This window comes from Lampetra fluviatilis, chromosome 51 (genome assembly GCF_964198595.1).
Source record: "Lampetra fluviatilis chromosome 51, kcLamFluv1.1, whole genome shotgun sequence".
NCBI lineage: Eukaryota > Metazoa > Chordata > Hyperoartia > Petromyzontiformes > Petromyzontidae > Lampetra > Lampetra fluviatilis.
The window spans coordinates 3,905,767-3,933,158 of NC_136325.1; the positions used below are offsets into that span (position 1 = coordinate 3,905,767).

The window sequence follows — 27,392 nt, forward strand, 5'->3', positions numbered from 1 at the left end:
CCAACATCCACTTAGCTACTCGGCGACTAACGCCACTGAGCTACTCGGATGACCAACATCCACTTAGCTACTCGGCGACTAACGCCACTGAGCTACTCGGATGACCAACATCCACTTAGCTACTCGGCGACTAAGTCTTCAGCTCCGTCTTCGGGTCTTCAACTGGGTAACTCTCCCCGAGTGCTCTCGCGCGTCCCCCTTTATACCCCACCTGCGGACGTCGCTGCGAGCACCCACTTATTCGACCAATCGCCGGGCGCTGGCCACGATCCTCTTTTCCCACATCTCATCGTGCCTCACCACTCACTCCGCGCCGCCCCGTCATCTGTCACTCCCGGCGCGCGCGTCCACACCACGCCCACAACGCGTGCCCAACCCCGCACCCCGCGCCGCCCCGTGATCCATCACTGTCACAGTCGGCGCACGTCAATACCACCACTACATCACCCCCTACCACATAGCTCGCAGCCGCCCCGGCTGCTATAAAAATATACAAACCGGCGAGTGACAATAGCAATGTGTATGCAAAAAAATAAATGGAAAATGTTTTTTTTTTTCTTTCGACTCGTGCAGTGTCCCCTTTTCTTCCGAGCGTCCCTACAACGGGACATTACCCCGGCAGAGGGGAACACCGGGCGAGCTCGGTGTAGAGCAAAAAAAAAACCGTCTTCATGAAAATTGTTGAGACCTAGCCCGAGTCCGCCTTGCCGGTCCGTCGTACGGCACCAGACGCGGTTGAACGTCCGGTGGTGCCGGCGGTTCAGGGAGACATCGGCCAGGCATCGAGGACTCGTGCGTGCCCCGGGGTTCAGGCTCTCGACGGTCAGCAGCCGTCAAGCCCGAGGCACCGGGTTTTGTTGGGATGACTTGTGGCCCTGGTCGTCGTCCCGACGTGGTCCTGCGGCGCGCTGACGCGGGGCCCGGCACCCGGCTGCGACGTGACCCCGAAGGCCGCAGTTGTAGCAGACGACGGACGTCGTAGGTTTCGGTTGCTCCAGCTTGCGGGGCGAACGTGTGGGCGAACGACCTCCCGTTCTCCACTCCCCCGGACGCGATGCAGCGAAGGCCTGCTCCTGCACCGCAGCTGGCTGAGGTTCGGCGATCGTGGCGGCCAGTGCCGCGTTCCCCGGCCATTTGCAGACGACCCCCGGCTTGCGTTTGAGGACCTCGTACGCGTGAATGCTCGTGGCGATCGCCAGGGAGCAGATCTCCATCTCGTCTGCCACGTTGATGGGGACCCCCAACTCGTGGGCCAACACCAGCAGCTGCTCCGTCACCATGGCGTCCTTCCCCTCCTTATCCATGCGGGGAAAAGCCGCGTCCGCCAAGGCGAGTAGTGCCGTGCGGTAGGCTAGCGTCGTTTCCCCAGCCACCTTCCGCCGATCGTAGAACTGGTGGCGACACGTGGAGGGCGGCCCGAACACCTTCGCCATCAGGTGTAGTGCGGCCTGGAGCGTAGAGCGGGACGACCTTGCAGCAGATGTGAAGGCTGCAAGCGCGTCGTCGTCAAGCATCGCTGGCAACGCACGCAGGGCAGTGGTGTCGGACCACCCCGACATCTCCTGATGAGCGAGGAACCTTCGTTGGAAGGCTCCCCAGTCGCCCCCATCCGCCTTGAACGCCGACAGCGCGGGCAATCTTTGCTGGAGGACCCGATCGTCGTCGACGTCGGAGAGATTTTCCCGCGCTCCGCTGGAGTTGTGTAAAATGTCGGCTCGGTTGTCAGGCGCAAAATGGAGGGCTCCGGCGCGCGCTGATGACGTGGGCTGCGCTGCGCGGAGGTGTCCGGCCACGTGGCGTCCGTCTTTCCCGCCAATCGGTGGCGGCCCCCCAAAAACGGCGGCAACTTCCAGACTTTTGGCGCGAAGCGCCTTTTGGCGGGAATCCTCCAACGTCGCTTCCTCCACGACCCCCGCAGCCGTTTTTCCGCTCGCCGGAACGGAGATGTCGGCCAAGACAGCGGCGGCGGCGAGTAGCAACTCCGCCAACCGGGAGTGCGCGTCCTGGAGGCTGGTGTCGGAGGCCAGCGGAGCGTCGGCCATCACCGCGAAGTGCTGCATCGGCGGCAACTCCTCGTCCTCTACTCCCGAGGTCGGTGTCCCCGGTACGCCGTCGTCATCCCGACCTCGCTCGTGGGTACGGGTAGTCTTCCTTGTGTCCATACTTCTTGAAGACAGGTTTACTTCTGACGCCAGTTGTAGTGTAGTAACTCGGCGGGAGACGACTTCACGGGTAACACACTCTTTATTTTATCAAACTTGGTTACAGGTGACTAACACCTACTTTGTATCTCGGGTGACAAACACCCACTTAGCTACTTGGCGACTAACGCCCACTGAGCTACTCGGATGACCAACATCCACTTAGTACTCGGGTGACGAACACCCACTTAGCTACTTGGCGACTAACGCTCACTGAGCTACTCGGATGACCAACATCCACTTAGCTACTCGGCGACTAACGCCACTGGGCTACTCGGATGACCAACATCCACTTAGTACTCGGGTGACAAACACCCACTTAGCTACTTGGCGACTAACGCCCACTGAGCTACTCGGATGACCAACATCCACTTAGCTACTCGGCGACTAACGCCACTGAGCTACTCGGATGACCAACATCCACTTAGCTACTCGGCGACTAACGCCACTGAGCTACTCGGATGACCAACATCCACTTAGCTACTCGGCGACTAAGTCTTCAGCTCCGTCTTCGGGTCTTCAACTGGGTAACTCTCCCCGAGTGCTCTCGCGCGTCCCCCTTTATACCCCACCTGCGGACGTCGCTGCGAGCACCCACTTATTCGACCAATCGCCGGGCGCTGGCCACGATCCTCTTTTCCCACATCTCATCGTGCCTCACCACTCACTCCGCGCCGCCCCGTCATCTGTCACTCCCGGCGCGCGCGTCCACACCACGCCCACAACGCGTGCCCAACCCCGCACCCCGCGCCGCCCCGTGATCCATCACTGTCACAGTCGGCGCACGTCAATACCACCACTACATATGCATGCTTGCATGAGTCTTAATAATGTATATATGTGTGTGACCCGAGTTCGATTGCCGCTCGCGGCCAACACCAGCGACGATTATCCTGCGCATCCCCTAGGTCGACTCAGCCTCAAAAGGCAGCTGGTGCAATGTGTAACGATCACCACTCGGAAGACAAAGGCGGCCGTGCCAGCCTTCAAAAGTGCTCGCTAGCATCACTTACCCCAACAGTCTGCAAAGACTATACGGGGGATATTTGTCTTTGTGTCCCCATGCAAGCATGTGCCTGTTCAAATGTGTGCATCCCAAAATCTACGACAGTGTACACATGTGCCCCAATGCTTGTGTGTAACCTAACATATGTGCATGCACGCGCATCAACTCATGTGCACGCACATGCCAATAAAGAAGCGTGTGCGTTTATGTGACGACAGTGCGCGTGTTTGTGTAAGCATCGGCGTGCCTGGTGAAAACAGGCGGGGGAGGGGGGGCATCATGCGGTCACACATGTTGTTTTACACCACCTACTGCCGGCCGCCGCTGCCTATATTTTAGTTCAGCAAAAATAATATATAAGTGCACACCTGCACGTACGCGCGTCGAGTGCTCATGTCAGCCAAGGAAAGGGCGAGCGAGTGAGCGCGCAAACGGCGGCGGCACGCTTGTGGTCATCCACACGCCCGCCCAGGCGTACGTACGTGCCTACGTGAGTGTGGGGAGCGGTGGCGTAGCGGCTTGCAAGCTGCGCGACGAATCCGGCGACCCAAGTTCGATTCCCGCTCACAGCCAACACCTGTGTCGATTATCTGAACCGGTTCTGGGCCTCCCCTAGGTCGACTCAGCCTCAAATGGGTACCTAGTGCGGTGTGTATACATCTTCACCGAGGGAGACAAAGGCGGCCAGGCGTGGTGTTGGCCACCCACCCCCCCTCGTGTGCTGTGCCGGCCTTCATAGGAGCTCGCTAACAGCACTTGTTCCAACAGTCTGTTCAGGCTATACGGGGGATCTTTGTCTTTGTGCGTGATGGGTGGGGCGTAGGCTCCGCCGGGGATAGTGCCGAATGAAATAAATAACCGGGCGAGCCTTGATGGCATTCTGAAACCTTCAACTCGCGCGGGCAGCCACGCAAATGCCGATTGTGCCCCGTGTGTGAGCATCTTGCAAGCTGACAAGGGGGCGGCACACGCGTGCCCGCACGCACACGTTGAGTGCCTCCCCGGGGCCGATGTTCATGCGCTCTCCATCGGATGCCTCTCTTCATTTGCGACGGCTCGAGCACACGAGGCGAAAGGCGCGTGCAGAACGGGCGGCACTGGTGCACGTTAAGAAGCAACACGGCAGAGCAGTACAACACGGCATATCCGACCGCCACGTATCTGCCGTGAGCAATTAACCGCCCACACTCGGTCTAGCGTTTGTGCACGGGGTAAATGTCATTTTCTAAAGATGTTGGCAAAACCCAACCTTTTCAGAGTCAGTAATGTGTTCTTAATCTTGTGTACATTTGCTTACTTCTAAAGCACAGAGAAGCAAATTTCCCACGTTTAAAGCAATTTACACGATATTTTGTCCAGTAGCCTATTTATATACGGTGTAACTGCTTTATATCGATATTCGCCTATGCCTCAGTCACCAAGGCATCAAATATATACGACGTTGTCCTGTAGTGAACATTATACACATCTGATAATAGGTTTCCCCCCTTTTTTTTGGCAACAAAACAGGTGTTAAGATTTTGATTTAAAGCTTTTGTGACTTTCGGTAAAGTCACGTAGAAGGGAAATAATAAAACAATGAAATAAAATTCTCACGACGTTTAATTAGGATGCTGTCTTTCCGACAGCTCTGTTCTTCACTTGAGGACGGCTGCTTGTGTTGTGGCCAAAACGTCGTGAGAATTTTATTTTATTATGTTTTATTTTTATTATTTCCCTTCTACGTGACTTTACCGAAAGAACCAAGAATAGGTGTTAAGATGTTAAAACACCAAACTGAAACCTTTTACAAGGAATCATGTCTGCATTAACCACAATGCTTGTGGTCAGAAAGCAAACAAAAAACACACTCTGATAATATATGCATTGTCCGTGAAACTGATTGGTCCACACCAGAAACAGCTTTCTTTTGAGCCTCGTCTCAAACGGTGTTAGACCAGAGGACATTAAAAGGCGCCAAAAGGTGTCCTCTACAACTACTCATCCCACTGAGCCCAACGTTACCCCAATAGGCAACCAGCCACCCATATCAGACCCCACACTGCCACTCACCCTACCACTGCTCCCAACACCCCTCCTTATTCTTGCTTCTAAGCTTTTTGGTTGCAATGCCACTTGGCCCTTTTGATGAGTTAACTACGTATGCATGTATGTATGTTGAACTTCTTTCGCACCGTACGATGTCAACCGTGTTAATCGGAGATGAGGTGGGGGGGGGACAACAAACTAAAAAGCAGTTCTCAAATAATTAGCTTTCATTATAGATATAAAAGTGCATAGCTCCAGTTGAGTCCTAATATCGGAAGGAAGAGCATTTCAGTCAGCCGCAAAAGCGCATCAGAAACTACCTATTAATGCCGAAGAGAAATGAATCACACTAATATATATAATAACAGTCCATCTCTCTTGAATTGTGGAGGATCAGTCAGGAATTGATCTTCAGATGAGGAATTGGCATGTTTCCTACCCGCCTATTGTTGGTGTGGCGGTGGCGGGACTATGAGCTCCTCGAGACAAGGGGGCTTTTTTAAATCGCACAATGGATTCTTTGCAAGCAGATCTGGAAATTTCACTCAACTACCACTCATGCCCTGTTCTCATTGTCCAACTCCACAAACAATCCCCAAGACAAAGATTACATTAAAAGGAAACACATCCTCATCATCACCAGTCGCGACAAATCCACTGCTAGACAAAGGCCTCCGCCACACCATTGATGTCGCTCATGGTCCTGCGATGCCACAATATAACTTGTGCGGATGATTCAGATCAAAATCAGAATCTTCATTGGGACTGAAGGAGGAAGATTGGCGGGTCGGCGAGTTGATCTCTGCGATCCACCTCTGCAGTGTCCATCCTCTTTGGCGAGTTGCCTCATTTGGCTGTCATTCTGTCAGCCATCTCTTCCACTTGCCCTCATCCCCTTCGTGTGACTTTCCCTATCCCAAGACCAGTTTCAATGAACAGTCAAAAGTACATGTGACACGCAGGCTTTCGCCACCAATATTATTAATTTTATTTTACTTTTATTAATTTAAATTTTTTACCTACGTGACTTTACCGAAAAAACCTAAGAATATAATAATAAAGATGTTTTGGGTTCAATTGCGTAAGTATAAATATGTCGTCAACCCGCCAACACCCAGACAAAGCCACTTCGTGAGGTTTGTCGCGTAAACAAAACGTGCCAATTAGTTAACTACTTCAGCACCAACGGTGTGTTGGAAAGTAAATCCACAACATTTGCAATGGGTACCGTGACGTTTCACTGGTAATTACAACCAGAATCATTGGGGGGAATTCTGTCAGAATCGTGTACAGTATGTCTCGCGTATATATATTTGTTCTCTCATCCATGTGTTCCTTGTTCTGTTTGTCAGCCCAGCGAGTATCACTATTGCTTCTTTGCTTACTACTCTGCAGTGTTTATTTCTAGCCCATCTCATTGTTTTTATACGTACTCACTGGACATGTTCTTCTTTCGACACATTGATATGCCGTACTTCATTGTCAATCTACATCTTCCAAAACAAAACATAACCTCCTCTGACTCGCATCTTTATCACTTTATTTAAGTCCTGGCCCACCTTCAATTACTGCCAAAGATATATAAGTACTTTGTTGTGTTTTGTAGTGGTGTCCCTCCAACAATATATTTTATTGTTCAGCGACGTTATTTTACATACTCTTACATTTATTTTTAGGTCATTCTTGCAAATTACAATGCCCTGGTCTCTTGAGTTCTCACCAAGTTACACAACACACTGACAACACGCCGACGTCAGTCGTGGTTTTTATTTGATTATTTTTTATGTCTACGTGACTTTACCGAAAGAACCAAAGAATATGAACACACTGACAGTTTTAACCCCACTTTGTAGCCTCCTCTATTGAGTTCTAAAATTGTTTCCTGTCGCTCATTTATTGTTACGACTACCTGAGATGGTTAACACTATAGAAATTTAATATCATGCTTTATTTGTCCCAATTAAATTTTTAAAAAAATAGTCGTTTCCCTCCCTAGTCTACCTGACATCTCTACAGTGTAACTATTTTGTTCGAAGAAAGGAACTTATTTATTAACTCATACATCCATAATAGAGGGTTTTGGGTTAGATCGTGTAAATATAAATGTGCCGTTAAACTTGCCACCACCCGACGCAGCTCATTAGTAAGGTTTGTCACGTAAACAAAATGTGCCAATTCGAGTACTCAAATTGTAAATGACGTGGGTTTACTCTCCAATACACCAGTACCGTACTAGTAACGAATTGGCACTTTTTGGTTGCATTACAAACCTTACTAATTGGCTGTGTCGGGTGGTGGCGGCGGGTTTAACGACACATTTATATTTACGCGATCTAAACCAAAAATCTCTATTATGGATATTGATCACGAAAGCCTACGTGTTAAACTGACTCATGCATGTCCAAGAGGACTTCGACCGAGGAGATGGAGCGATCAAATCCGGTTGTGTGCAGTTGCTGGGTGCAACGCTACATGTCACTATCGCGACAGACGGCGTGATGACTCGGGGAGGCCTTTATCCAGCAATGGATTGATAATATCTGATTATGAAATGGATTAGCAATCCAAAAGCAACCCACTAAGAAGTAAGTAATGGTTCACCTCACGTAATTAACTTTGTTTTTTATCATCTCATAGGCTGGTCTCAAGATTTTTTAAAGTGATTAATAATGAACAGCCCTTTCATTAAAATATTTTTTTAAGAACGTAAATTAGTGGTTTATTTTTAAAGCAGTATATGTATCATGATTCCTCAAGTATTTTGGCCAAAGTGGAAAACTTTCATAACAATGCTCATGGGTGAATAAAGCAATGGCTACTGTACATAGTATTGAAGTGCACGTTGTTAAAACGAACCCTTTAAGCATGAAACAAATATTTACAAGATCAATGGAATTCATGCATGAGCCATACCTACCACCCCTGCGGCTACACTATCTTCAGCCTGAAAACAAACACCTGAAAAACCAGTCTGCTGGCGCACGTAGCCTTGATTTTTTTTTACTGCCTTGACGCCTCACTTTTCTTGCGTCAAAAGCAAAATACAACCCCATGCCCACTCAATCATTTGGCAGCACCACCCTTTCCAAATCCCCCACTGCGCATGTCGCCAAACCTGTTTCCTTTGTGCAAGCCGCGCGTGACGTAACCGCGGCATGCGGACCAATCACGCGGCGCTGCGCTGCAGAGACGGACCGCCCCCGTGAATTACAAAAGGCAACGGAGTGGCAGAAGGATCGGATCCCCCAGCAGGAGGACACCACAATCTCTGCAGTGGAAAAAAGCCTCGGAGGGAGCTCCAAGCGTTGTCAACTTCGTCCCGAACCAGCGCCGCTTGTACCAACTCAAGACATTTATTTCTCTCTGCGCTTTTCGCTCGTAAGGTACGATTGTGTCGCAATGCGCCGCCTATGTAGGTGCGAAAAACTCGGCACATTTTGGTTAGTAACATTACCAGAAAAGGATCAAATATAAGAGGTGATATTTCAGGAAATGGCTCTTCATTATAGGCTGGAGAGTGAGTGATTAATGTTTTATTATGTTTTATTTTTATTATTTTATTATTTCCTTTCTACGTGACTTTACCGAAAGAACCAAGAAGAGTGATTAATAGTTGACCATCCCACCATAATGTATCGTGCAGTCACCCATTTATTATTCACTTAAATCTCTAATGTCCTTCATATCATCCGCTATGAAAAGGGCAAATTGCGCAAATATATTGCCAATCATACAAAGTGGCCGAGGAATGCGAGTTATTATTTGTGGTCGTGAACGACTGGGAATGCATTATCATACGTTTTATTGCATGTGAGCGTGTTTCTCATGCCTTGTTCACTTAAGTGTTCGGTGAGTGAAGCAGGTTTACTAATAAGTATGTGGTGTGTTTTGTGTGTGTTTGCGAATTAATGTTGGGAGAAGAGAATAATAATTCCTCAGCATTCATGTGCTTAAGAGCAACATGATGTAAATAAAAAAACTAATATATTTTGCTATGAAAACAAAGCTCCAGAAACTTGTGAGACACTGTGTATATGGCCCATATGATCGTACTGTAGATTGAAATATGCATCTGCTCACAAATTAATTTTACAATTCGCCAGCATGGACGATATTGCAATCGCCAGTTCATATGCATTACCTTGCAAGACCAAAAACGCTCAACAAAGTGTCAAAGCTGCTTTCCATGGAGACAAAAAGGAAAATGACAAACAGCTTAAGCAAACAAATAACAATACTTATTTGTGTTGCCAGGAGTGGTTGAAGAGTGATAATGATATTTCTTGCAATAAGATCTATAATTTAAATCTACTACCTGGGATTTCAAAGCATACTTGTGAGATGATTGAACGATATTAAAGAGGTACACTCACTGAACTTGCCATAAAGCAATGTGCTCGGTGATTTAAAAACAAACTTTCTGTTTCTGTTTGTTTATGTTTGCTTGTAGCCGTGGCATTGTTGGCGCTATGTGTGTTGCAATTGCTTTACCTGGTCAGGTGTGTTGGATTTGCACTGCTCTGGAGTTAACTTTGAACCATTTCTCAAAATTCCTAACAATTGTTTGCATTGCCTAGTGTTTGCCCTCCAGCCAACTACTCCCCAAACGGGAGTCTTCCCTTCAACGGAAGACCAATTGGGGACTAACTTGGTGAAACAGATTAACGGGGAGGAAAAATAAAGGGTTTTTTTTCTTCGTGAAACTGAACGTGAGAACAAAAAAATTAACAAATGCTGTGCAGATTACGAATGTTGACATTTTTAGTGCGGAGGTGGGAGGGTGACTGTGGACTCGCGTAACCCTTTGGGGATGTTTAAAAAAACATTGCCAGAGTATGACTAAACTCTAAGCCGTGGGCTAGATAATAACAAAACGTAGCGTTCGTCACAGTCTTTGAAACTCCATCGTGTTACGATATACAGATTAATGGAAAATAAGATAAGTCAGACTGTAGTGGGTCAAAGGTCACCCACGAGTTTCTCTGCAAAGACATTCATAACCATAGCACGTAACGTTGAGCGGCTAAAGTCAATTACAATACTGCTCTCCAGGACGCACGCGCACATACACAAGCGGTCTTGATTACTTTTTTTTTAAGTTGTGCACATTATTCCACTACATTTCACAATCGATCACTTCTGAGGCATTCAATGATGGGGTCACTGGTTACAAACATACACACAATGGTCAATGCAGGATTAGTTCGAGAAAGGTGCATTTACAGGGCAATGCGTGCAAGTGCCCCCTTACAGGCATTGGAAACGGGCAGTGACATTTGTAGCTACAACGACAGGAAGGTGGTGCATGGACATTGACCTGGTCTGTGAAAGGAGAATTAGAATTATAAGTAGTTTTGGTGATTGCATCTCCTGGAGCCATTCCACACACACACAAGGTGATGCGCATTGCTTGCTTAACCGCTTTTAACAAAACAATTTGTGTGTCATGGCACGATGCTAGTAGCACTATTGAAATATACGAAGTAAAAATAATGGTTCTTTACTTGAGAGTGCAGCAAGTAGGTGGCTGCTGACAGATTCTCTCAACAGTCTTTAATACTTCTGAAGCTTTCCTGGGCAAATAAAGTCAAGCATGCACAACAGAAGCACCATGCGTTCCCCTACAAGACCCCCCCTATACAACATGGACTGATCCAAATTGCTGCTGTCTGCACAGGAGGTTTGGATCGTTCCATCTTGTCTGCAGGGGATGAGAACATTGGGATATTCCATTAGGAAGAACCAGCATAAGCAGCAATGTACTTGGTACTCAGTTTTTTTCGGTAAAGTCACAAAAAACCAAAGAGTATGAATCCTTGCAGTCACGAAAGCTTCAAATCTAGAATTAATGTACTTGGTGTTAAACAATGCCATTTCTGGGATAACACAAACGAATATGTCGGATCTTATAAAGAAATCGTGCAAAATGCATGCACAAGTGCATCAAATCTCAAAAGTAAAGGCAGGATTTAAGCGTGGGTAGTCGCTTGTATGGGGCGACCACCATTTAAAGCCCGTGATGCAGGCGGCTACTTGCTTGCAGGGCTGTGTTGTGGACCGCAGAAGGCAGTGGGGCAAAATGTACCTTCATGGTCCTGCATAGAAAGCCGAATTGGGTTTCATTGAATCGGGACTCACGAAATCATGCTGCAAAAATTCCTGCTGGCGTTGCTTTCATCCAACGAGCCCATTCCGCGTTGTTGTAGCGTGCTCGATCATGCTGGTAATGCACACGAGGATATCTACGCTTTGGTTTAATACACACAACACCAATGCAGTGGTTGGGCAGTCACCAGCTTCTCTTATGCTGTTCTTTCTGTCCAAAAACACCGTTTGGATTTATGACAGCCGCTTTTTACAACACATGGCAAGACACTGCTAGCATTCACAACAGCTGGTTCGTTTAATGGTCATTCACTCTGTCCGGCACTCCTCCCAAAGCTTACTGTTTATGCACAATGTTCACCTTGTATTTTTATCGAAACGTTTGTGCATAACGCAAAGACAAAGATCCCCCATATAGCCTGAACAGACTGTTGGGGCAAGTGCTGTTAGCGAGTAACACCTAATGAAGTCCGACACGGCACACGAGGGAGGGGGTGGGTGGCTGGCACCACACCCGGTCGCCTTTGTCTCCCCAGTGGTGATGTTTACACACCACACCAGGTACTCATTTGAGGATGAGTCGACCTAGGGGACGCCCAGGACCGACTCGGATAATCGTCACTGGTGTTGGCCATGAGCGGAAATCGAACTCGGGTCGCCGGGTTCGTAGCGTAGCGCCCTAACCGCAACACCACCGCTCCCCACCGCCCTGCGTACACATATACACACATTTGCACCTTTAGGTTGTTTATTCATGAATGTAAGTCATGTGTTTAGGAGCCTGTATTCCCTCAAGTCTTCCTTGCAAATAGGCATGCTATCTTTTAAATGGACGCGGCCAGGCAAAAGTAATCTAATCATACATTACTCTTGCTTGGCCGTCACGTGTACGCACAGCATCTTGAGGTACATTGGCAGATTGGTGCAATGAAAAACAAAACCTATCCCATTACAACACATCACCCAGGAGCAGAAGAGACCAACTAGTTTATCGCGCCAATGATGACTGTCTTACAAAGGCAAAGATCGTCCCTCCAACCCCTGCGGCAAGTGCTACTGAGCAAGCACCTATGAAAGACCGGATGGCACTTGTCAAGGGGGTGGTGTGGGACAGCACCACGCCCGGCCACCTTCGTCTCCCCAGTGGAGATGTTTACACATCGTATAAGGTACTCTCTCTTAAGGCCAAGTTAATGTTGGGAAGGTACAGAACTAGTACGAATAATGACTAGTGATGTTATCCGTGGCTGGTAATTACAACGTACGTCAACGGGTTCGTATTGCAGTGCGCTCACCAATACGCCACCTCTCCCCAAAGTGATGAATCTTGCGCATGCAAACCCCCAGGTAACCACTGACATAGTAGGGATGGAGTAAGTAATCTATTCATCGATTGATAATTTGTTTATAAAGTTCATAGTACAAATCGCGTGTTTAATGAATCTATGTTCTTAAATTTATGCAAATTACAGTACGTATGAATAAACCACTGCTGGATGAAGGCCTCCAGAAGCCATAGCCATCTCTTAGGACCCTGTAATGTGGCTATCGGAGATTAAAATAGTTCATGCAATTGATATGCCAATACAATATTTAGGCTAAAGGACCAAACAAGATGGGCCAAATGGGAGAGCACAACCAAGATGATTAAAATAAGATGAAAAACGATCTGCCAAATGGAACCATGACCCACAAATTGCAACAATTCTTCAAGTCGCCACGGGTAAGGAGGGGTGATTGAATTGTTACACCCCGAGTGTACGTTACACACAGCCACGCCTGCACTCGTGCATTATTCTAGTCACCCAGAGGCACTGACACGTACACACACCAAAACATGCATCCCCTGTATATAGCCTTCATATAGACTGTTGGGGAAACTGCTGTTTGTGACCACGAATGAAGGCTGACATGGCACAACAAGGAGGTGGTGTGCCAAGCATCACGTCCAGCTGCCTATGTTTACACAGGTATTCATTTTAAAGTTGAGTGAACTTCAGGGAGGCACAGGACTAACTGATGTTAGTCGTTGCTAGGAACCAAACTCGGTTTGCCGGTTTCATAGCAGAGTGCAATATGCCCGTATATATACACACACACAAACACATTACTCAAACAAGTGCGAAGACTGTTAGTGAGCATCGATGAAGGAAAACACAATCACACGAGGTGACTAAGTGGCAAGTACAATAAGTGGCTGCCCTTCGTGTCCCCAGTCCTGTTAATCGCACACTACATCGGATACTCAGCTACAACCGTGCTGACCTAGAGGCATGGGACAAGTGCTGAACCACCATTGGAACCTCCTTTGCCAGTAGCAAATATGATAATTGGTTTTTTACCCTTTTATCTGGCAACAAAACTGACATCTTTTTTTTTGTTTGCATTCCGACCGCAGGGATTGTGGTCAATGCAAACATGACTACTTGTAAAAAAGGTGTCAGTTTTGTTGCCAGATAAAAGGGTAAAAAAACAATTATCAAGTGCTGAACCATTTGCCACTGATGTTAACCAGGACTGGGAATTGAACTCGAGCCACTGTGTTTGAAGCGACAGTGCACAAACCCACGGGGGCCACCGCTCATGCAGATACACACGCACACACGTGTGGTGGCGCGTGCTTGTCGAGCCAGCAGCTTGCACATTTAGTGGATGCACCGAGGCCATACGGGCAAGATGATAGCCCACCCTCCAGGAGCGGAGAGTTGCCCGTAGGACACAGTACCGCAAGTAGCTTGCTCAAATCAACTGGTGAACGTGGTTGTTTATTTTCCTTAAAAGGAGGTATATCTCCGGCAATAGTCTAAGGTACAATTTGGAGTTAGAAATGTCATCTAAATGCAAGACGCTGTGCAGAAACACAACAGGACATCCAATTGGCCAAACACCCCAAGCCCAGTCTTAAGAACTCGGTGCGATCTTGTTAGGTTCCGAGGCGTTACAAATAGTCGATACGAACTGGGCGCATCGTGCAGACAGAAGTGCTGGTGTGCAATATACGTGACAAAAGCATAACTTACAAGCAGGTGGGACGCTATGCTAAGAATGAACAAAAACATAGCAATGTGCCTTGATGTTTTCATCTCGATCAACCGTGACCTACTCAATGGTATGGGCTCCGAGGGGCTAAACACGCATCTTAGCTGGAATACTGTGTAACTTGGCAATCGCAAAGGCACAGTTAAAAACATTGCAAAACAAACAAGAGAGCTTCACGCAGAGATAACAATAAGGGAGCACGTGCAAATATTTATAGAATATCAAGATCTTAAGTCTACAATCTTAAATAAGTTGTACATTGACATGTTTCAGATGTTAGCTTGATAATACACCCAGAGCAGTCAACAATAGTCGTCCCGCACGTCCAATTGGAACGATTGGCTGCGTAAGGTGCGAAAGAAGTTCAAAATGCATACGTACATAGGACAGTTTCCTTATAAAGAACCCTGGGGCAACCTTCCGTGGGAATGTGGAATTTTTATTTCGTGCTCTGGCCATGAAAGGGGATGAGCCCCCATTCTCCTTTTGAGAAGAAAACAAAGCATGAGCACACACGTGTCATTCGGGGTGTCAACATTAAATGAAAAAAAAGCATTTTGGTGTCTCTCGTTTGTGATGTCTAATTTCTTCTGTGTTTGTTTCGATGGTGTCATCTCATTTGTTTCATCAATTCGCTCCCAAGGTACATTTGTATATAATCTTTAGACAATTTACATTTGCTTCACATGTTATGTTCTGCAGTCATTTCCTTGCTGAGAAATTCTAAAAAGCGCCTCTTCTGCTACCTTGAGATATACTGCAAGGGGAGGTGCGGTATAAATAATAAATAACAATGACGAGCAAATAATCAATTCTTACGTGTGTGGGTCTGCATGTAGTATCTTGAGCATGAGAAAAAAAATCAATACTTTGTCAATAACTCTGCCTTTTAAAGGCAAAGTATATGAGGCAATCATTTGAGCAAGGGCTGGTCTTCGGCAGCACATTTGTTATTTGTGCTTGTGCAACACTGCCAATGAAACTATCACCGAATAATTTGTTTACATTTTCGCGTGAGAGCTATACGCGCTCAACGAGTAACCGTGCAATACTTTACAACGATGGGAGGATGAGTTAAGAATGTGTGGCTAAGCTTGCACTGCTGACTTTCCTCCCTTCACTCGCCAAAAGGCCCAAACCAAACGGGGTTAGGAACTCCGTCGACAAAGAGGACGAATGCAAGAGGCATTAAAGCAAGCGTGTTATTTTCTTACTGGCTCTATGCCTCCAAGCTACGTCCCTGCAAACAACAGGAGCGCCTGATGTCAATGAGTGCCCGCTTAATCTTTTGGCCCAGGAATGTGGAGATTTTAGAGGGCGGAGGGGGAGTGGGCCAGTAGCATACAGGGGTAGTAAAGGTGCCTTGGGTACTAGCAGCTAGCTTGACGAGATTCCAGGAGCTTAACTGCAACAATGCTGCCCCCTCCGCAAAATTTTAGGCCGATAAACCCAAGTTGCATTCAACCACTGAATGCTCACCTTATATGCCCTCATGTCTAAGCATTTTATATGATAAGGCGTATAAGGACACGAGTCGGCCCCTCAACCTGTAAGCTTAATACCGCAGTCATCGCTAGCTTTGTCTGAGAGGAGATGGAGAGGTGAATTCATCTCGTGTGCAAGGTTTAGGTGGACTGTTTACATAGCAGGATTGAGAGATATCGCGGTAGTTTGGGATGGTCTTCATTCAGCAGTGGATTGACCAAAGCCGATGATGAATATTTTTTCTCATTTTATGCTCCTACCTATGTGTTCCCTATCTATCTATAATATTTACCAGGGCTAAGCTGCTTTAAGGGACTCGTGTAATATAAGACTTACTAATAATTATGTATATTGTCTGCCTATATAAGTTCCCCATTTATTGACATACAAATATTAATAGTGACATACATCTGGCCAGAACATGATCGTTATGGCTTTTTACGATAAACTCAGCACATGGCATTCAGCCTATTCGGCATGATTAGCACTAATGCAGGATATGCCGTCATTCAAGCGTCCTTGAGCTTGGCAATACTCCTGTCGAACTAAAAACATTCTCCTTTAAACAACACACTGTGTGACGATAGAATGCAAAGTATTTATGTACGCATGTTCAACTTCTTTCGCATTGTACGTAGCCAACCGTGCTAATCGGAGGTGCAGGGGAAGGACGACAAACTAAAAAGTGAGTCACTCACACTGTTCTCTGCCAGGCCTGTCATTTTCTCTATTTTGTCTCATTGTACAGGATGACTCTTTTCTATATAGATAGGTGAATGAATATCGTGAAAGCAATGGCTCCACATCTTACAAAAGGGTGTTCAATATTAAATACGCCCATTCAGATTGTTGGGCATGTACAGGAATATGAATAAAAATGTCTCAATATAATTTTATGGGGTCTATACACACATCAGTTTGAATTCCAACTGTAATATCAGCATGATGGTCAGAAGACATTTTAATTCAGAACTCTCACGGAAAGCAGTGAATGTGAAAAGGGCCGTGGGTGATGAGGACAGAACCAACTGTGAAGTCCATGGAATAACCCTCATTATCCACATTTGGGGCATTCCTTTAACATGCCCTGCATAATAGTGTTTGTCACTCGGCAATTAAACTAACATTGTGAATGATCAAATTGATTGTGATAGTGTATCCCTTGCTCGGTGAGTGTTGGGGTGGTAATCGTCCCTTGACCACCCTGAGTGAGCAGTTCAATTTCCACATTACTCTGTCGGGGGATTGCCTCCTTTACAGACGACTACAGACAGTATTGATCTGCGTACAAAACGTGCTACTGGCCCTGTCCAGCTGTGGCACTTGGCAGAAGCAAACAAAGCTCTGGGTTGATGAAAAACACGGAGATGCATGGAATATCGGCAGCTCGAATTCAAATCGTAATAAACACAAGCCAATTGATGTAAAAATCTCACTAAATATTATCTCACCGGGAGTTTATAAATGGAAAACGGCCTCTTCCCCACCCCCTCCCCCACAATGGATCAGCAGCACCACCACTGACACTGATGCTCACACTTTCGCGAGCATAGAAACGTTGTCATTACGACAACTGTCAAATGTGGCCTCGATTGCAAATAAATATATAAATCGTGCGTGAAGCTGTCGTATAAAAACAAATCCCAAGTGCATGTTTCGAGGTCACGAGCCAATCATCTCTCCAGAGTTATTAAAGTTTGTACCAGTCTGAGTTGACAAGTGCTTGCTAGGCATGCCACGACTTGTCAATTAAAACCTATTAATATCACGTGAAAATGTAAAGCTAAATGTTACATTTAAGCTAATGGAGCAAACAACACTGTAAACAAGGCAGACCAAATAATAAACAAACCAAGTAGTTAATACAGCAAATTCTAGTTCTTGCCAGTGAGCGCTAAGGGAGACCAGGTCTGACCTATTCTAAACTGCGCATGAAAAACACCGTGCCGTCTTTACATAAAAGCAAGTGTTGCAGCAACAAGGATATCGACCCGAGCGACATGACTTCAGCTTGCGCATGACAAACAAATATATTCACGAGGGAGCCCGGCAGAGTTCGTCGGGGCACGAAACGCTAAAACGGAGGTGTCCGTTTACTTCCCGAGTTCATTGGCTTACGACGCACAGCTGTTAGGGTAGGGGACATTCCACACTGCTTGGCAATGATCTTCTTGGTTCTTTCGGTAAAGTCACGTAGAAGGGAAGTAATAAAATAATAAAAATAAAACATAATAAAATAATTCTCACGACGTTTCGGCCACAACGCAAGCAGCCGTCTTCAGGTGAAAACCAGGTCTGTCGAGGCGACAGCGTCTGAATGAAACAGCACCATGCTTGGAGCATATATTTAAGCTGGGTAGGAAGGGGGGGAAAGGGCGCCTTGACAAAAGAATTTGCATATCAAGAGGAATTTAGCATATTTATGGAAAATGCAGGTATGTGATTAGTACTACTTATGCCCGTGCATTAACCATTGCTTGGCAATGGTTAACATTGGCGACGGAGCACAGCCCCTTTTACGAGTCGAACAGCTTCAGTAGACGACATGGGGGCTAACACAAATCTTGGCTGTCAAATGCGATCTAAATTCTGCCTTCACCGTTCAACTTTGTGATTCCGCAAACTGGAAGACATTCGTCTATAAATACCGCACGTCGACTTTGCAGATGTAACCGTAACATTGTGACGGTTGCAAGCTGTAACCAGCTTGAAACCCATGTGACACCTGCAAACGTATCCTTTACAATAGGCAATTTTAGTCGTATAATTGCAAGCAGAGTTCACCACACAACACCAGGTAAATGCACCCTGAGCCATCGTTGAAAAAAAAAAGTTAATTACAGGCTATCTGTTAAGAATAGAAACTGCAGAGTGCTTCTTCCTTTATTTAACCACAAGTGAGTCATACTGGGGCTTGGCACTGTGCGAGTCACCCACGCGATAACCTTTACAATTGACCAATAGTGGATTCCTTGCTGTTTTCCGCCTGCAATTGAAACTGTTCAAACATCTACACCTAAATTTTAACAACCTGAGTTAAAAACGGACATCTTTCCCAGCATCAAAGTGTGGCCATAGGGAGCACAGATCTTGCAGCAATTTTGAGAGTGTTAAGTGGATTTTGACACTTCATGCATCACTTATTATCCCCGCTTGATTTTACCCAGCCTTTTTTTGTCAGCTGTCAGTTGTGAATTAGTGCCCGATAAAACATATTTGCTTATTATCCATAAGATGTTTTTTTTGGGTTAGATCGCATAAATGTCATTAAACCTGCCACCACCCGACACAGCCAATTAGTAGGGTTTGTTACACACAGTTTAACACGTAGGCTTTCGCGACCAATATTATTATGGATTATGAAGGGTTTGTTACGTAAACAAAACATGCCAATTAGTTACTAGTTAAGCACACCTGTGTTGGAGAGTAAACCCACAACATTTACAATTCGAGTATGACGTTTTGGTGGTAATTGCAACCAGTTTAATCAGGCAACAGCCAGATTTGTGGAGAAATCCTCATGTTTCAGTCGTATTATTGCATTAGGCCAATGCACTTTGGCCTATTTACTAATTGTGCTATCAGGGCCATGTGATGACCAATTATTTTCCTTTCATCCCATTGTCACCCCTCCAGAAACCCACAGGCTTTAGGGTTGTCCAGCAATGGCCCCACCGGCACACCGACGAGGAATCAAGGAGTACCTCTGCTGGCTCCGCTACCAGTACCTGCTGGTCACGTGCTGCTACGTCATGGAGCCCTGGGAAAGAACCGTGTTCAACACCATCTTCCTGTCAGTGATGGCCATGGTGGCCTACACCACCTACGCCTTCGTGCCCATGCATCTACGCTTTGCTGCCAGCCTGCTCTGCAGCATCCTGGGAAGCGAGTCTCCGGGCGGCGGCACTCATGCATCGCAAATGGAGGGTGCCATAGTCTGAGCGCACCCGTTGGCGTTCAGACCGCACGGATTTTTTCTGGAGGGCATTTGCAAAACGTACTATTGTCCATTTTGTTTTCGGGGGATTTTTTTATTCGGAAATAGAACGATGGCAGTGTGTCCCCACAGCAGCAGGGTTGCCCTGGCATAATATTGAAGTTATAATCAGGCAGTGTTTAAAATTGACCAATTTCAGCTATGTCCCAGGTCCCTCTACCAAATGTATTATCTTTAAAAGGTGCCATGGTGCGAGGGAGTTAATACAAATCCTACTGCATATGTTTTGGCGGTTGTGTAGCATAACTCTATGATGTGTTTACGGGTTGTACCGCACGCTGTCTGAAGAAACATACCGAAGAGGCTCCCAGCACATCGAGTGAAACGTCGGACATCATTCCAAACAAGCAGTGCAACCCCAAAACATATTGGAGAGCTTTAACGCTACTTCGCTCATACACTTGCCTACCCACACCTACGTCCGCAAAAATACACATTTTATTTTACACACAAACACTTATACTAAGAAACTTTTTAAACCGCCGTTTATATTTACAGTCCATTTTATTTGGTGTCCATACCCCCCCCGGGGGAAATTTAAATAATACCCACCTGGTGGAGACCATAATTAGAATCGGTCAGGTCGGAAATTAAACAGCGGTGCCCTCCGCTATAGCCCACAAACCCGTAATCTTGAGGATGTGAAACTAGCCAAATACAAAACGAGCCGTCTTAAACTGAAACAAATTGTAAGACTGCTCATTTTCTAATATAGAATGAGGAAAGAATGTACAAAGGCTGGATTTATCCCAGATGGATATCGTTCACCTTCTCTATATATATTCACAAGGGCTTTTGTGAACGCTTGAGTGTATGAACACCATCAACAAATATTCTCTTCACTGTAAACACGTTCCTCGCAAACAGTACCAACCATTATCTTGTGAATTCAATCTATTGAAACATAAATCACACCATTACACAGGTGTAAATATATGCATTTGCCATTTTGTTAACAACTAAGTAACTTTATGGTGGTAGCATTTAATCAAAAAATATTTTAATCTTCGTTAATTAATAAATAAATGGAATGGTATGCATAGGTTAACTCCAAATAATCCCTTGAATGTTACACTAAAACTATGTTCCTGCTTTCTGTGGCACATCGCAAAGAAAAGTGTCTTTAAAGAGGAAGCGTAAACCTTACAACACGAACAGCAAAACAGATGACTAAGTGTCTAACCAATGAAATGTGCTATAACATGAGGTTTTACATATCTTCCATTGCAACATACGTAATATATAAAATACACTGACATGTGCACATACTTCTGTGCATGTGTGTAAGTATATGGGGAGCAACAGAATTCCTGTTAAAATGGGTTCAGTTGCCAGCCAGCCAGCCATGCACGAGGCAAATTAGCCGTATCTGAATCTGCCTTTAGGCAGTCTCTAGGAAACTCGGCCTTAAATTAGCTGCTGGTCTGGGGAATAACAATCAAACCTGGGGCGACAAAGGCATAGTGGCTGGCCACACAACCCCCACGCGTGCTGTGCAACTCCTAAATAGGTGCTCGCAAACAGCACTTGCCTCTAAAGGCCAAGCAAGGGATTATTTTTACGTGCAGTACAATTTGCACCTGCAGTAGTAATCGTATTCTTAGCAAAAATTACATTAAAGACTCCTTGTATTAGTGAAAGTATAAAACAGCAGGCATGTTGGTGGAATAACTTCCCCATTATCCAAACCACCTCCACATCATTGATAAAGTGCATAGGATTGTACATACAATATTATATACTTTATTGAACTTTAGTCATTCCCCTCTCACCCAAAAAAAGTCTTCTAGCATGTGGTCAAATATATATAAAGTAATTGCCTGCACCATATATTGTTTCCAATATCGCATCTGTGATTAAGTTGTACGTAACTTTGTGCTAATGTCGGTTTCTCTACTCAACTGCCTACCAGGCTAGTGACCACTGTATTGGTCAATGACATTTTCACCCGGTGAGGGCCTCCCCCTAGGTAAACTCAGCCTGAAACGAGTAACCCAGCTCCACGCAAGAGGCGATGGGCTTGACTGTTCCCTTGAATTTGCTGGGCTCTGATGACGGTGACAACGAAGTTTTATTTTGGTCAAGTTGTTTTTAAATTGAGCTTCCAGTAAATGATTAAAAATAAAGATCAAAACAAAACTGCATGATAAAAAATGGCCCTACTGAACATGGGACACCAGTCCGAGCCGGGTCTAAACTATGGTAAAAAGGATGTGTACAGTATCAACTTTGTCTTACTTTGTGTTTTTTGTACAACTTTCAAATAGAAATAAATGTCACACGGAAAAGAAGAAAAATTCCTTTAGTTGCCATACAAATCATGTGTGCAAAATGACCAATGACAACCTCCGAGTGTGTGTCTGGGCATACCTGTGGATTTTAATGCATGGATCAGCACAGGATCTGCACAACATTTACATGTGTGTAACAAATTTGCACACGTCATGGTTCTGCACTTGTGCTTTTTGTTTTCATTTGTTTGTTATTCCAAGCAATATATGTAATTGTTAGCCAAATTAATCGTAGAACAAAATTGAATGTAATGGTTCTTTTGGTGCAGTTTCTGGTAACCGGGCTGAGAGTCTACGTGCGACAGGAAAAAAAAACCCGGTTTAATCACGGGCGGCTTGCCTGGATTTAAACCCAGGATCTCCATAGCATCAGCTCCGCGCTATGACCTCGGAGATGTATGGTCACTCCCGGCTACCGTGGCTCGTTCTCCAGTGACAAGGGTTGCCAAGACTTTGCGAGAAACCCGACTGGATTGGTCCATCTCGTGACATGGTGCAATGAGCACAATTGGGAAAATTGTGGGTCATGCAATGCTGGTGTATAATTAAGGAGTTCTGTATTTGTGACGTTTTATGTCAAGGCTGTTTTGAAACCTCTGTCCAATAAACCTGGGCAGTTAACATTTATGGGACGCAAGTTATTGTTGCAGCATAATCTTCTTTTTAGCGTGAGAAGCAGCTGGTTCAGCTGCAGACAATAAGTCACGACAGCACATGTACACACCACGCAAAATAAAATATAAGATGCACAAAAATGTAAAGGTGCAGCCCTGCAATCCCTTGCTCAAATTCACTGCGGGCAAAATGGTCTCCACTGGAGTGAGCTCCATTGAGCCCATCGAGGGTGTTGTTGGCCTACTCTTCCATGTTGGTCAGACATCTTGAAAGAAGTGCAAGTCGCCATAGTTTACACTACCACACTTGGCATGTCGATTGACAAAACAGGTAAAGTGACAAACATCCTCACATGCAAAAGAAATGTTTCTACGTGCATTTATATTTCAAAAACGTGGGTTTTTAAAATGGTATTAATCTATCTTGATTTTAAGCTTTCGTGACTGCAGGAATCCATACTCTTTGGTTCTTTCGGTAAAGTCACGTAGGTAGAAAAAAATAATAGATCATGACGTTTCGTTCGCAACACAAGCATCTGTCTTTTTCTACCTATGTGACTTTACTGAAAGAACCAAAGAATATGGTATTAATCTCTTAAAAGTGCTAGGAAAATGAATAAAATCCTTTCCCCACTGCATAATCTATTTATGCATTATCTGAAGATGACACCGATGCTAAATTATAACCTTTCACGCACAATGACCAGTGTGGTAAGGTATGGTCAAACGATCCCCATGACTAAGAAACATTTCATCCAGCAGTGGAGTGGAACTATAAACGATTATTTTAAGAACACATATTTTGAGCTCCTGCCAGGCAACGCATGCCTTCCGGTATTGGAGATGAAACTTTAATTCAGTCCGGTGCATTTTTATTCTCTCCAATCCTTGGACACACTGCCTTGCAGAAATGTGGATGCTGCCAAACCACTGAGCTAATAGAGGGTATTTACCACGTCATCGTTATTTATCATCCTCCTACAATATACGATTCCACCTAGCACCTACACAACCTGATTTAATCGCTCCATCCCCCCAGGGGAAAGACGTTCGTAGGCATTCCATTTTTGTTCACAAGGTACACATTTTGTCATCGCCACGATGATCATAATCCACACCATGTGGTAGATTTTAATTTGAAGGAGCGGTAGTGACGATAACGATAAAGCTCTCTTATCCACAAAAGAGAGACAATCTCAAGATACATTTTTCAGACGGGTCCTGTATTATGAAGCTTGGCTAATTTCAATGTGCTGTGGAAACGAGAGGAAACCAGAGTACCTAAAGAAACCCCTCACATGAGGAGGTAACACTCAGAATTAAAATAATTAGGCAACCCACTTGTTGTACTACCATCTCTGGGCCACCATGGAGTTGAGAAGATACTAAAACAATTTTTTTATTGATTTTACAAGGTAAGGCCCACTGGAGCTATAGAGCTCTTTTTCAGAAGCAACCTGGCCACAAACGACAGCTCAACAAAGTGGCTTATCACGTGGACATTTACAGCAGGCAAATACTCGCGCATGTTTCTAAATGTGGAGGGAAAAACTCGGGGAACCCGGAGCAAAATCCACACGATCACGGAGAAAACATGCAGACTCCAAATATACAGGTATCAGGGTCGGGATCGAACTCCCAACCACCTGTATACCAGGCGAGGGAGTTAACATCTCGCCAACACGCCTCCCCTTGATTAACAGATTGACAGTGCACAATTATCTATTCACGATCCACCAACCATGCCTCCAAAGAGCTGGATTTAGTCACGTATTTGTTTACTTTGTTCAATGGTATACAAATGCATACCTGCCACCCTCCCACAATACAGCAGTAATCATAATTTGCGCTCGATTCACAAGCTTAGCAAACAGCTCCTCCATCAACCTTCTCTAAAGAATGTGCTGACAATCTGCATTCATTTGTACGTGCCACCGGAAGCACGAGGCCGTGCAACCCTGCAAGAAGAACGCCTATTGTTTGGTTCTGAGCCTTAGGCAAAAAAATAAGTCCAAAAACTTAAACCCAAAATCTTTAGCCACTTTGGAATAAACCCCACGTAAAATAAAAATTGTTGATTGTGAAGCAAAATGGTGAGGGCCCCAATAATATCTATGCCAGATTGCAAATGGAAATTTCAGTCATTTGCCACTGCATAGATTTTAACGATTGCGATGTAGAGCTCTCCGATGCATTTTTCAGGTTGTACCGCATGTTGTCTAATGTTTCGCTCCACGCTCTTGGAGATTTTTTTGCAAATACATATCCAAGAGATTTTTTCAGACGTTTGTTTGATAACAAACGTGCACAGACACGCATGGTGAAACAACACCACATTGCGCAAAGTAAAGGGGGTTACCGTAATCCAGCATTATATCCTGGTTATCTAACAGCGCCATGAAAACTCTTATACTTCGTAAGTTTCTTATGAGTTAATATTCCAATTCTTAGTTTTTTTCGGTAAAGTCACGTAGGTAAAAAATTAAAATTAATAAAAGTAAAATAAAAATAAAATAAAAATCACGATGTTTCGGAGGCAACACAAGCTGCCGTCTTCAAGTGGAACCGTCACAGCACGACTGCTGCATCTTACTTGATGCTTACTTGATGCTTACTTGATGCAGCAGTCGTGCTGTGGCGGTTCCACCTGAAGATGGAAGCTTGTGTTGCCTCCGAAACGTCGTGATTTTTATTTTATTTTTATTAATTTTATTTTTTTACCTACGTGACTTTACTGAAAAAACCTAAGAATATGAATCCTTGCAGTCACGAAAGCTTCAAATCTAGAATTAATATTCCAAGTTGGTCTATAGCAATGTCGTAATAAAAGGTAAAGACGTAACCCTGTGATTATACTCTCCCATCACTGCTTCAATGCTATGGCTGTGATCCATACAAAGTCGATTGCCTCCTTAGATTGATTGAAAAGAAAACTTGGCATTCAACTATAGCACATGTCAAAAATGTTGCTTTTGCATCCTGCCATACGTAGGAGAATGATTGAAGTGCATGCTATACCATGAAAATAATGTCCATTCGTCTGGGAAGACTTGTTAAAAACTCCGAAAACCCGCCTTAAATCACTAGAAACTTTACCACGTAGCTCAACATACCACTGTCCGTATCCTTAGTTTTTGGATAGCATTGGCAGTAGTATGCTTTTGAAACAACATTTTTTTATTTCGACAAGTTTGGAAAAATCACACATTAATTACGTGATGCTTTTCAACAGGCAGCTGTGAGGCCAAATTGGATTCACATATTTGCAAACAGTTCCTGCTCCATACTGGGGTTTCAAGTTTTGGGGAACCCTTTAGTTTTCAAGAAACTGTGTTTCATTATGTAACACATATTCTGATGTAACTCATCACTTTGCTTGCGTAACTCCTCACTGCCGTAGTGGTTGTAAACAAAGTTACATTTTACGTGTTTTAACTCTTTGAAATGGACATGCAACATGTGGCTTACTTACATGCTTTTAATAGCGGAGGGGTACACCCTAATAATTGTGTTTTGCATTTCTATTAATGCGATTTCCCAAGCCTGTTGTTAACACACCCGAGTTAATGATCTATGATTAATAGGCTCTCTGGCAGAGTTTTCATTCTAACAGTGATAATTTTCACAATGCCATGACAGTTACTATATTAGTTTATTTTATCATCTTGTTATTGTGCTTTAATGTACTTGAAGTGCAAATAAAGACTGAATTATTCAACTGCAGTTCACTTTACTTAAGCCTGCTATAAATCTTTTAAAGCATTGTAACTTTGCAATAAACATATAATGCTTATCAGAACATGCCGTCAGAAATTGATGGCTTCATATTATGATCGCCGTGCAGTTTATTTCTTCAGAAAATGTTTTATAATATATTGTACAGATGTAATGGGTAATAGCAATTGTTGCGAACTTCAATTATTATTTAGTAAATATTTAAGACGAACTTAGAAGAACAACAATCATCAGGTTGTGACAATATTTAGCAAAATGCACGCTATGAGAATAGTGGATATTGTGTTGTACGACGCATCACAGTGCGTATCGCCATATCGCAGCAACCCTAGCGTGTATTCGTGTGTGCGTTCATTAACTATTGCTCATCATTTAAAACACATTCCTGCGGAGGGCGGAGGGAGCTGGTAGGAACGTTGGGTTGCTCGGTCAATGGCCAGGGTAACCCAGCCCCACCCTCCCCTTCCCACCCAGCCCCTCCCCACCCAGCCCCTCCCCACGCAGCCCCTCTCCACCCAGCCTCACCCATTTTTGGATGCACGACGGATGGACACAATAATCCCCTGTGGGCTGGTGGAACCAGGAGGTTCCTACCAGTACAATGCAACCTGACCAGCCAGCGAGTGCTGATGGCTGCTCTCAAATTTGGCAGAAAATAACAAAAAAACCAAGCCATGCACCTCGTGTTTTTTTTTTTAAACACTCAGCTAGAGGCAGCTTGGTGTCTTATTCATTACCTGTTTAACACTCCTGAGCTGACAGTGAGGGGGGTTGTGGAGATGTGGGAACAGAGGGAAACTATAAAAGCCTGAGAGCACATGCCTGTCCACAGCATGTTTCATCGCATACAACTGTGTGGACATGCACACAAATACATCCTTAAGGCAACGA

The 27,392-nt window shown here is 45.0% G+C and overlaps 2 protein-coding genes across 2 annotated transcripts in view; one reads left to right on the forward strand and one right to left on the reverse strand.

The window, feature by feature from the left end:
• The window catches only part of PROSER1 (proline and serine rich 1), a 66,547-nt gene that overhangs the window by 31,269 nt on the left and 7,886 nt on the right, over window positions 1–27,392 (reverse strand). The window lies entirely within an intron of this gene.
• On the forward strand, window positions 8,490–20,522 carry LOC144948778 (serine palmitoyltransferase small subunit B-like). The gene is made up of 3 exons (XM_078878426.1): window positions 8,490–8,618; window positions 16,503–16,549; window positions 19,501–20,522. Exon 3 carries the CDS (start codon window positions 19,530–19,532, stop codon window positions 19,803–19,805), a length of 276 nt encoding a protein of 91 aa, XP_078734552.1. The 5' UTR covers window positions 8,490–8,618; window positions 16,503–16,549; window positions 19,501–19,529; the 3' UTR covers window positions 19,806–20,522.

Excerpts from the sequence above, each read along its gene's own strand:
- LOC144948778 (XM_078878426.1), top strand. The coding sequence starts at position 19,530 with ATGGCCCCACCGGCACACCGACGAGGAATCAAGGAGTACCTCTGCTGG.